Source organism: Schistocerca piceifrons, chromosome 1, assembly GCF_021461385.2.
Source record: "Schistocerca piceifrons isolate TAMUIC-IGC-003096 chromosome 1, iqSchPice1.1, whole genome shotgun sequence".
Lineage (NCBI taxonomy): Eukaryota > Metazoa > Arthropoda > Insecta > Orthoptera > Acrididae > Schistocerca > Schistocerca piceifrons.
Window position 1 is genome coordinate 197,685,584 of NC_060138.1, and position 12,312 is coordinate 197,697,895.

Genomic DNA, 12,312 nt, shown 5'->3' on the forward strand with positions numbered 1-12,312 from the left:
TTTACGATGTGACGTAGCAAAGCCGTAAAGTGCTTCATTTGTTTTAATAGATCAAAGATTTGTCTACCATTTCTGTGAAATAACAAAAGAAAGAAGAAATTATGGTAACAGTAATATAGTAAAAACTTAACAATTTCTTCAAAGTATACAATAAGAATAGAAAGTAGTTGATCAGCTACCTGTGTGAACATAATATGCCTTTATCTACTTGTAGCTCTTGGAAACGGACAAATTAACACCAAAAACAGAGTTCTTAGTCTTCAGTTTTCACCCTCTAGCACTGATTATACGCGGTGTCCAAATAGTGGCATGACCCCAGATGTGCAACTTGAATTTTCGGCAGAGTTTCAAAGAATTAGAATCAACTGTAAGATATTAGTGACTTTTTGCAGGATTCAGCCACCTATCACTTTTCGGGAAAAGCAGCGAACGATTGACGGACACTCTTTAATTTGAGTATTTAATTTAACATTTTTATTCTATGTATCTTGAAACTGAGAGAGTCAAAATTTTTCAAGATTTGTTCGATTTCTACGTTTATTACGGGAAATAATGGGAATAAAAATCAAAAATTGGTTATTTCAGGACCAGTTTTAACAGTTAGGTCAAACTTGTTGGGGAAAAAACGATACAATCGACAATCAGTAAACGTTATGCCTACGCAAAATTCTTCTTACTTTTCTATTTACCGGAATTGTATCCATGTGTCCATCTTCTAGAACGTTCCAAAAGACACGTAATACAACTTGACACTCACGCCAGTGTCATTTTTGCTCTCTCGGCCGTTCCTCCCTTGCGCCTTCCGGAACAATAGCAAACATGGCTATCTTATTTGACTTCTGTTATGTCGGTGCCTTCAAAATTCCATCGAAGAGAGCCCTAAATTCGATTCCTAATTATATTGCGTCAGTGGCCTGGAAATTTTCCACTTAATATTTTGAAATCCAATAGACAATAATTTATTATTTAACTATCTTAAGATATTACGGCCGGCCGCTGTGGCCGAGCGGTTCTAGGCGCTTCAGTCCGGAACCGCGCTGCTACTATGGTCGCAGGTTCGAATCCTGCCTCGGGCGTGGATGTGTGTGATGCCCTTAGGTTAGTTAGGTTTAAGTAGTTCTAAGTTCTGATAACCTCAGATAGTAAGTCCCATAGTGCTCAGAGCCATTTGAACCATTTGAACGATATTACGTGATATCAGTCGGGGATGGCCTTGGTCATGGAAATGAAATTTCACTGTTACGTCTCAGACTCTGCGAACCAGTACGAGTGATACGAACATTTTCCGAAAAGAAGTTAAGCGGACGTGAAAGTTGAGCACCTTTGGGCGGCGGCCTGCGCGTGTTCAGAGCAACTGTATCACAACACCAACAACATCAGACGAGGTACCAGAATGAGGAAGAACAATACTCGCATGTTTCCTTTTATCTCTTAAACGCTGAAACGAAATAGCAGTTTTTAGGGAACAGAGTCTACTTTCACGATCAAGCTACATCATGGTATCCCAGGCCGTGCCCAAAGCATTTCCGTTATCACAAAAACGCAAGAATGTCACCCTTTATTTTTCCCAACCGCCAAGACTCTCGTGACGATGTATAGTTGCAGTGTACCACATAAAGCATTCCTTGTACCGGCTGTCTGTCATCTCAATAGAATTAATGATATCTCAAGCAGAATTTAATACCGGGAAATAGTTATATGGCGTTGCCAGGGTAAATGGAGATTTATTTTGTGTCTCTTTCTGCTCTCGATCTCAGGGACGAGACAGTAAGATAGTGTTTAAAAACCTTGTGAAATTTTAACAACAAATTTTATTTTCGTTCGTAGCCTAAGCGATTAAGTAATCTGAGATGAGTCACTACTCATAAACAATCAATTTTCTGCTCTTTTAGTTGTCAGTAGTGTAGTGTTACAATTTTTAAAGAACATTGGCGATAATTTGTCTTGTTGGACTCGGTTTGAAATGTAGTAAAGTCTAACTGGGGTTGACAATTTAGTCGACTCACACATTTCAATTTTAAAATTCTGTCTTTATTTTTATTTCGTTGTGCCTGATTTTGTTTCATGTGCTATTCAGCCATTTGTCAAATTAGGACAGATGTACTGCACAAAAATGTCAAAACCAACATGTTTCACGAACAGTGGGAATTGCAGTTGATACACCAAAGAGCTGCAATAGGCTAGCTAGGAACTGATATCTGCGTGCCGGGTAAAACTACACTCACGCGCACAGAGCTAAGGGCTGACAATGCCTGCAGAAAGACAGTAAGTTCCTTTCGGATACATACCACCCAGTTGGACCAGAGTTCCCGTGTGTTGATCACGTCGATCCAGTTTCCGATGACGTTGACAAAGTCTTCTGCAGTGGATGTGCTGTTGAGGTCGGTGATGAGCAGGAAGTTGAAGGAGAAGTGCGCGCCAGGATTTGTGGCGTTGCCATAGTAACCCACAACCTGCTCCACAGTGCCGTACGCCTCAGTCATCATCACCCTGCGAGACGTAGTAGCACTTTACAGGAAGCAAGACCATATTTATTATCTATAGACCACTAGAGAGAACCTGCAGTGCGGCCTTACCAGGGGATATTATGTAATGACCAACTGGCCAGAACAGTTTCTGCAGCCATTTAAGGTTAATTGTTTAACTATACAAAACTGTTTTATACAATTTATTATTTAATGAATTGACGAGATTAAAAATTGATGAGAACTGATACCATAAAAATATTGAACACGATTTTTTAACGTCGGTATGAACAGCTACGTATCTTTTGAAGTTAAAATCTTCTGGGTTATTAAAAATGGTTCAAATGGCTCTGAGCAATATGGAACTTAACATCGAAGGTCATCAGTCCCCTAGAACCTAGAACTACTTAAACCTAACTAACCTAAAGACATCACACACATCCATGCTCGAGGCAGGATTCGAACCTGTGACCGTAGCGATCGCGGGGTTCCAGACAGAAGCGCCTAGAACCGGTCGGCCACACCGGCCGGTCTTCTGGGGCTTTACACCACGTCGTATTTCTACCAAAATGATCGACGTTTCGACCTCTCTGCTGGGATCTTCCTCAGGATCTTCTGGTGTCCACTACTGTTAGCAGTAGTGGACACCACGAAACGTCGATCATTCTAGTAGAAATTTGACGCGGCCTAATAACTCAGAAGATTTTAACTTCAGTGACAGAGGCCACGAAAGCCTACAGAATTACGTATTTTTTGTTTTTAAAGAGCAAAATTGGAGATTCCCTTCCACGCAAAAATCGGTGTTTTACTTTTAAAAACAACATATTGCAACAATAAATAAACATATTAGTCAAGATTTTAAACATGGCTGAAACAGCAACTGTTGAAATTCTTCACGGTAAATGATGACAGCCAAAACAGTTGCAGGATAAAGATTTATTAAAATCCATGACCACGGTTTCAATATATCTATATATACCTTCACCATTTTAGTATATTTTACTTATAATGAAGGTATATTTAGATATACCGAAACCGTGGTCAAGAATTTTAATAAATCTTTATCCTGCAGCTGTTTTGGCTGACATCATTTACCGTGAGGAAACATATTTGTTAAACAAATGCAAGGTAACAACAGTAATACAACGAACAAGCAAATTTAATACTAGCCCAAACAATTAGGCTTAAAATTTAACTTTCAAATGGTTTCCACTTCGTACTATTGGATCTACTTGTAAAACCAGGGTTGCCAAGGAAGTAATGCGCTGCATTTTTTTTTCTCAGCCGAAAACAATGTTATGAATGCGAAACGTTACATATGAATTATTTGAAGTCTCGTGAGTGAGCGTGCCAAGTTTCCGTCACTTTCGACAGATACAGTAGCTGCAGGACAGTTTCAAAATGGCGTCCGTAGGTGGTGTACGTTACAAGCAACGTACCGTCATTGAATTTCTCACTGCAGAGAATGAAACTGTGAGGAATATTCAAAAACGCTTGTGCAAAGTGTATGGAGCATCTGCTGTCGACAGAAGTACAGTTAGTCGCTGGGCACAGAGGGTGAGGTCATCGGAAGGCAGTACAGCGGAGCTCCACAATTTGCAGCGGTAGGGGAGACCATCCCCAGCTGTCACACCTGACATAGCCTCCGCGGACTTCCACTTGTTTGGGACATTAAACGACGCCATTCGTGGAAGAGATTTTGAGGACGAAGAGGGGATGATTCACACGGTGAAGCACTGGCTCCGTTACCAGAACAAAGATTGGTACCGACAGGGCATGCACGCTCTTGTTTCGCGCTGGAGGAAGGCCATAGAACAGGATGGAGATTATGTGGAAAAATAGAATGTGTAGATAAAACACCATTCTTTCGTGTGCGTAATTATGTTCAATAAATAATTATTGAAGAAAAAATGTGGTGCATTACTTTCTGGGCAGCCCTCATATCTTCATAACTTAGTGGTCTTAACATATCACTTTGAATACTGTGTGGGGCCAAAACTCTAAGATTGTCTTCCACCATCAAGGTTGGAAATTTGTTTTTGATCAATTTCGGTGATGAGTACTTCATGAGCCATGTGCCATTTGTGACTTCAATAAATATGTCGAAAATCCGCCTCTTGCGAAATGTTACTGGTAACAGAAAGATTTCGCAACTGAGGCGGATTTTTGACATATTAATTTATCACAATTGCTAACAGGGCTGCAACAGGTTAAAAATTTTTAGATTTGTGACTTCGACAAAATGGGAACGGCGAAGTGCAGATAGATGTGCACTGAAGAAATCAAGTGAAACACCTATCGCCAAACAACAGTTAGGGAAAGACAAACTCGCGTTTATCTCCTACATTGGGCCTTCTTCGTGAAAATTGCCACAATCCTCATAGAAAACACCATCAAAGCTATCTCTGGACAATTATAAAAAAACTAAATATATGCTTAGCTCCGAGCCAAGGACCAATTGCAACCGCAATTACCCGGCACATTAGGTGAGTATATTTGAAGCACGAAGTCAGAGGTGGCAGAACACATCATTAATAAATTTGAGAAATCGAGATTATTGTGCCAAATTGTGCCTTCTGGAGGAGGATGATTAAAGAAGGAATTGAGATAAGGCTCCATGAAAATCTCGTCTACAGGTACGAGGACTATCACTAGAGTTCGGCGTGGAATCTTTCATTAGCAGCTGTATGCTGACACCGCGAGTCTGGGAAAGACTGTAAGTGCCGAGAGTCGAACGGCAGTCCGCCTCCCACGATGGCACATCGATGGCCACGCCAGAGCAAAAGGGGTTGCAGGGAAAGGTGGCCGCCGCTTAGGTATATGTATATATGACTTCCAATTGATCTCGACACTGCGCCAGTAGATGATGAGAGTGGCACTCATCGAAACTTTGAGGGATTTCTATGTAGCCTCCCTGCTGCAAACGTCAGAAAGATTTCACCAGCACTATATGCCGGTAAAGTCTGTATTTATTATTTTTCTTTGCCTTAGTAGACCAGAGCTCCGGCCTGCATGCACAGCAATTGAATTAACAATACCTACATAGTATCATGTGGGATCATCTTTCACCCTGATGAAAGCAGCTACGTACCTTGTTGTGGACTCCACGAGATATCAGATGTGTTCGGGATCCTTCCTGTGCCATTGCCACTGAAGTGACGTTTATAGTAACTGTGATTGTTCGTAAATGGATCCGAGGTACAAGCAAAATGCTCTGTCGTTTCCAGATGTGAGGTATGATCAAAAAGTTACGGGAATTTTTTTTAAATTTGCGGAATTTATACATCCGCTTTTCAATTTTTTTATCTTTTTGGTGCACTTGTTCCTGATGTATGTTTATATCTTTAGCTGTTCTTTGTTGACAGTCGAAAAGATTATACGTGTTTCGAGTCTCAGCGAATTTTTACTTTTAAAAAAGATATATGAAAGAATTTGAATTAAATTTTGCTTCAGAAATATTGACTGTGGCTTTCGACGAATCTAGTATGAGTGAGGCAAAACTTTCAGGGTGGTGTAAATGTTTTAAAAAAGGTCGAGAAGACGTTGAATAGAACGACAGCCCTGGACGCCGTAGCGCATCAGTTACTGACGGCAATATAGAAGAAAATGGTTCTGGACAACCGCCGAATCACAATCAGAGAGGTTGCTGGTGATGTCGGCATATCATTTGGCTCATGCCAAGCAATTTTGTTGGATGGTTTGGGCATGGAACGTGTAGCAGCAAAGTTTATTCCGAAATCGTTGAATTTCGACTGAAAACGACGGCGCATAGACATCGTCCAGGAATTACTGAATGAAGTCGACAACGATCGAGAATTTCTCTAGAAGCTTATAAAAAGTGATGAGCAGGTGTATGATGCTGAAACAAAGGCCAAATAGTCCCAATGGAAACTGTATGCAGAGCCTAGACCGAAAAAAATTCGACAAGGTTCGATCACATATGAAGGATCTTCCCATTGTTTTCTTCGATCACAGTGGGACAGTGCATAATGAGTATCTGCCTTGAGATCATACGGTCAGTGTGGAATACTATCTGAAAGTTATGCGCCGTTTGCGTGAAGCAATCTGAAAAAAAAAGAACATTAGTGGGGCAAAATCACTTATGAAAACTGCATCACGGTAATGCTCCCGCTCACAGATCAATGTTGTTCGTGATTTTTTGGCAAATTAAAAAGCCGTTCTGTTGCCTGAATCATCTAATTCGCCGCAAATGACCCCTTAAGGCTTCTGTCTATATCCGAGGCTGAAGATAACCATGAAAAGACGTCGTTTTGCCACCAGTGATGAGATAAAAACAGAATTACTGAAGATGTTGAGCATCTTAACGAAAAGTGAGTTCCAACACTGGAAAAAGCTCTGAGGGGGATTAGTTTGAAAGGGGAAAAAGCTGATGATGATGAATAAATATTCTTTAAGAAAAACAAGAATTCCCATTACTTGAGGAAGAGGAGGAGGGGATGGGTGTTTAAAGTCCCATCGACAACAAGGTCATTGAAGACAGAGCATAAGCTCGGAGTAGGGAAGGATGGAGAACGAAAGCGGCCGTGCCCTTTCGAAGGAACCATTCGAGCATTTACCTTATCAGGGAAATCACGGAAAACCTAAATCAGAGTGGCCAGATGCAGGTTTGAACCATCGTCCTCCAGAATGCGAGTCCAGTGTATTATCGACTGCGCTACCCTGCTTGGTAGTACCCGTTGCTTTCTGATCACATCTCGTACATGGTTGAAGTCAGGAACCATAGGAGCCCCATGCAGTGTTACCAGATTCATACTGCTGCAATTCGACATCGATGGGTCTATATGAAGGTGCATATCGCCTGCTGGGGGTTGTAGGTGAGGGAAAGGAAGTTCCATGGTTGGAGTGTAAGTATAATTCGCAGCTGTGGATCCAGATGGGGGAAGGTAGGATTGGAGACGTCATGCCCCCCCCCCCCCCCACCTCCTCCCTCCAAAGGAACATGTTAGAGAAAACGATTATATGAAAGGGTGGTGTCTGTTCGGACATGTGCAAAAGAACAGACACCACGCATCCATATAATTGGTTCACTTCAATTAACAAAGAATGCACAACCTTTATTGAAGATGCACAATATCGTTCAGCCTCCTGCGGAAATGTAAAATTAACGAGCATGGAGGACATAGACGGGGACTGTGGATATGCGACGCTAGGTGGGAATGTGGCTCCGCTGGTGAGTGTGCCGAAATAGTCTGTGCATTTACGTTAGACAGTGTGTCCAGATGGCGCAGTGGTTAACACAGCTGCCTAGTAAGCAGGAGATCCCGAGTTCGAGTCCTGGTTGCGTACACATTTTCCCTGAACGCCGACGCTTCCGCATAAAGTCCCTATACAGTTGACGTGATCAGGCCCTTCCGTTTCCTTTCATTTCTCCCCGCTCCCCTTCAATTTACATAAAAACGATTATGTTTTGCCGTTATATCAATTTTGCGGATAACTTTCGGCGATTATAGTAGCATGAAAACCAAGCGTCCCTAAAATGGTAGTAAGTTCTTGAAAATTACACGCATTTTCAACACAGTTGCTCATCTGTGGGTCTGCCCGTCTAGATAGAATAGCGGCCTGACCAAAAACGGAAATCATTGCAGCAGGGGAAAGTCAGATATTCGCAGGCTGAACGTCTCTGCTATCAACAACAAATCCGACACGTTTCGTCAGTCCAACGACTCACAAGAAGTTGAACACTGTAAGACAAAAATGGGTACGCCCCTCCACCGAGAAAATAGTGAGTTCACACTTTGATTCCGTATCGTGTATATTATGATGTCAAAGTAATGCGTGTACGTTGCTATTATTGACGTTAAATCAGTTCTATGACAAATGTACCTTCCAGATTTTCGGATGAATTCTTGTAAAACGATGTATTTCTATAAACTACGATTTCTTGAAAAATGTAATGAAGCGATGTACTAAGGACTTTTGCACTACAACTTACTACTAATTAAAATATTTTATTTGTATTATAATTAGTATCCTAGGTATCTATCACAGGTAAAAACTGGAGATGACGGCAAGTTATATTTGGGAGGTGTTGGGGGGAGGGGCAAGAGTGTAGAAAGACACGTTAACAAGCTGTAACTCTACTTCCCCGAACTCATCAGCTGACAGCTGAATGAAGCCTTGACCGCTGTCGACCTACTACCGACAATTGTCATTTCACCATAGAAAGTAGAGTCCTAGATTCATACATGGTGGTATTTTCTATGAATAGATGACGCAAGAAGGTTACATTGTGGTAATTTTTATATAACACTACCCTGATAACAACTTATCTAACTTTCTTGCTCTATGTATTTCCGTACATTGCTGTTTTGGTGACTTTTCTTTTACTAATAGAAACGACAGGAGCCCAAAAATCCAAAAATATACTTTAAACACACAGGTCAGTTATGTTACGCTAAACTGTAATGAGTAGGTCACAAAGAAAATGGTTCAAATGGCTCTGAGCACTATGGGACTTAACATCTTTCGTCATCGGTCCCCTAGAACGTAGGACTACTTAAACCTAAGGACATCACACACATCCATGCCCGAGGCAGGATTCGAACCTGCGACCGTAGCAGTCCCTCGGTTCCGGACTGCATCGCCTAGAACCGCACGGCCACCGCGGCCGGCAGATCACAAAGAGCACATTGTATGAAAGACCAGTACGCTTTGGGAATCTGCGGTGAATATAATTGCTAGTTTCATGGGTGCGTCGTATTGTTTCGGATATGAAGGATGTGCAGAGAGCCAAGAGCTCTGGGCGGTAATTATTATAATTAGCAGTTACATTAAGGCTATACAATCATCCCCGTTGAAACTAATGGACCAAAAAACTTTTTTATTCTCTATTACACGTTGTTGCTGCCTACTTTATTTTCCCAGAGAGCATAACAAATCGCAGCAGAAAATGTAAAAAGAACACATCCTACATATGTACGAACAAAGAAATGGTTTTCAATTACCCTCCTGAAGCTATTTTTCAGGTTATCCCATTTCATAATACTCTACAACGTGTTCAGATCAGACTTCTCAAACGGAATATTTCAAGACTTAGATGCAATAACAGGATAATAACCAGAAAAAAATTCTGAGAAAAATTAGAGAAACATTTTTCACTGTGTTTTTCAAACATTTTGTAAAATATTTAGATTACATGTGGAATTGTAACTCCAAATACCCTGCAGTGTGAGTTTTATACCTCCTCTCTGATCCATAAGGAATATATATAAGGAGCATTACGAATGTTAGAATTATCCAATTCCTGCTGTAATCTTTTATGAATCAAGACCCATCGCACACAATTTGATGCTGTATGTGAGTAATAATTTATTAAGAGACAACTAAATACATAAATAAAGTAGAATAAATATACTTCAAATCATTTAAAGAAATGAGAAAAATCAAGAAAGAATACAGAGTATTTCAGAAGTTGAAAGCCAAGAAATCAGTTAATATGCACTATATAAAAGTACTAATAAATCGTAAGAGAATATTTTTGGAAATTTGTCTGTAACTTTCTCCGTTTTGTATTTTCAAAATTGTAATGAAAGTGAACGCCGGTACAAACGAAAATGAAACTGAAAATGAATTATCTTAAAAGCAGGAAAACCATGTGTGTATGTCAAAATTGCCAAAACATCCAGTGTCGTGTAACTGTTCAAACCACATCGAATGATACACAGATTCTTCATTACCACCTGCACATTTGAGATCAGTGTATCATTTGTTGTGTATACGAGGGTATACTTTTCCGCAAGTTTCATTAAGTCTGGATGTATGTTACTACAGAAGGCAGCGGAGTCACGTAGAGTGGAGGTACTTGTTGTATTGGTATTTACTTATTCTTAAAGATACAGAACTTGGATCCAAAATCAGTGTTCTGAGTAACAGATACAAAAATCTCCTCCTTTCTTATATGAATTTGTGGTATTTACTTATCGTAAAAGATTCGTTGACATTCATTACCACCAAGCTGAAAAATATACTACAGGTCATTAAAATTGCTACACCACGAAGATGACGTGCTACAGACGCGAAATTTAACCGACAGGGAGAAGATGCTGTGATATGCAAATGATTAGCTTTTCAGATCATTCACACAAAGTTGGCGCCGGTGGCGCCACCTACAACGTGTTGAAATGTGGAAAGTTTCAACCGATTTCTCATACACAAAAAGCAGTTGACCGGCGTTGCCTGGTGAAACGTTATTGTGATGCCTCGTGTAAGGAGCAGTAATGCGTACCATCACGTTTCCGACTTTGGTAAAGGTCGGATTGTAGCCTATCGCGATTGCAGCTTATCGTATCGCGACACTGATGCTCGCGTTGGTCGAGATCCAATGACCGTTAGCAGAATATGGGATCGGTGGGTTCAGGAGGGCAATACGGAACGCCGTGCTGGATCCCAACTTCTTCGTATCACTAGCAGCCGAGATGACAGGCATCTTATCCGTATGGCTGTAACGGATCGTGCAACCACGTCTCGATGCCTGAGTCAACAAATGGGGACGTTTGCAACACGACTACCGCCTGCATGCACAGTTCGACGACGTTTGCAACAGCGTGGACTATCAGCTCGGAGACCATGGATGCGGTTACCCTTGACGCTGCATCACAGACAGGAGCGCCTGCGATGGTGTACTCAACGACGAACCTGGGTGCACCAATGGTGAAACGTCATTTTTTCGGATGAATCCAGGTTCTGTTTACAGCATCATGATGGCCGCATCCGTGTTTGGCGACATCGCGGTGAACGTATATTGGAAGCGTATATTCGTCATCGCCATACTGGCGTATCACCCGGCGTGACGGTATGACGTGCCATTGGTTACACGTCTCGGTCACCTCTTGTTCGCACTGACGGCGCTTTGAACACAGGACGTTACATGTCAGATGAGTTACGACGCGCAGCTCTACCCTTTATTCGATCCCTACGAAACCCTACATTTCAGCGGGATAATGCACGACCGCATGTTCCATGTCCTGTACGGGCCTTTCTGGATACAGAAAATGTTCGACTGCTGCCCTGGCCAGCACATTCTCCAGATCTCTCACCAACTGAAAACGTTTGGTGAATGGTGGCCGAGCAACTGGCTCATCACAATACGCCAGTCACTACTCTTGATGAACTGTGGTATCGTGTTAAAGCTGCATGGACAGCTGTACCTGTACACGCCATCCACGCTCTGTTTGACTCAATACCTAGGAGTATCATGGCCGTTATCACGGCCAGAGGTGGTTGTTCTGGGTACTGATTTCTCAGGATCTATGCACCCGAATTGCGTGAAAATGTATTCACATGGCAGTTCTACTATATTATATTAGTCCAATGAATACCCGTTTACCATCTGCATTTCCTCTTGGTGTAGCAATTTTAATGGCCAGTAGTGTAGCTCCAGATGTAATTTAAAATCAAATATTATGTCCTGTGGCACTTTCACCATAGTGAATTTACTGGATGCGGATGACACGATATCATGCCCCTTTTCCAGCAAGGAAAAACATTATTTCTTCCTCTTGATCTTCTCAGTTTGGGAAAACATGCACTCATAGTGCATAAATGAATGGCCATGCTGATGAAAATGGTGGTAAATCTTTATATATCTAGCAGGCGCAACAAGTGTGCGCAAATATTCAAGCGTCTAAAATATTTTCATTCTCTCCTCCATAATTATCTGTGAAAATATACAGTGTTTCAAGTCATATGATACATGGTTTTGTACATAATGATTTACGACTGTTACAATTTCATTTGGTTTTTTCTAGCAACGGCAGCTGAGGCTAGTTTGACCAAGAGCAAGAAATTGATATTTCCGGGTATATACTTTCTGCGCTCTAAAAAGATT

General features: G+C 41.4%; 1 protein-coding gene across 1 annotated transcript in view; it reads right to left on the minus strand.

Annotated features, from left to right (window-relative positions):
- The window catches only part of LOC124799287, a 292,389-nt gene that overhangs the window by 42,104 nt on the left and 237,973 nt on the right, over nucleotides 1–12,312 (minus strand). Inside the window, exon 16 of the mRNA XM_047262901.1 lies at nucleotides 2,289–2,490. Coding sequence (XP_047118857.1) covers nucleotides 2,289–2,490 — 202 coding nt within the window. The remainder of the gene's footprint in view (nucleotides 1–2,288; nucleotides 2,491–12,312) is intronic.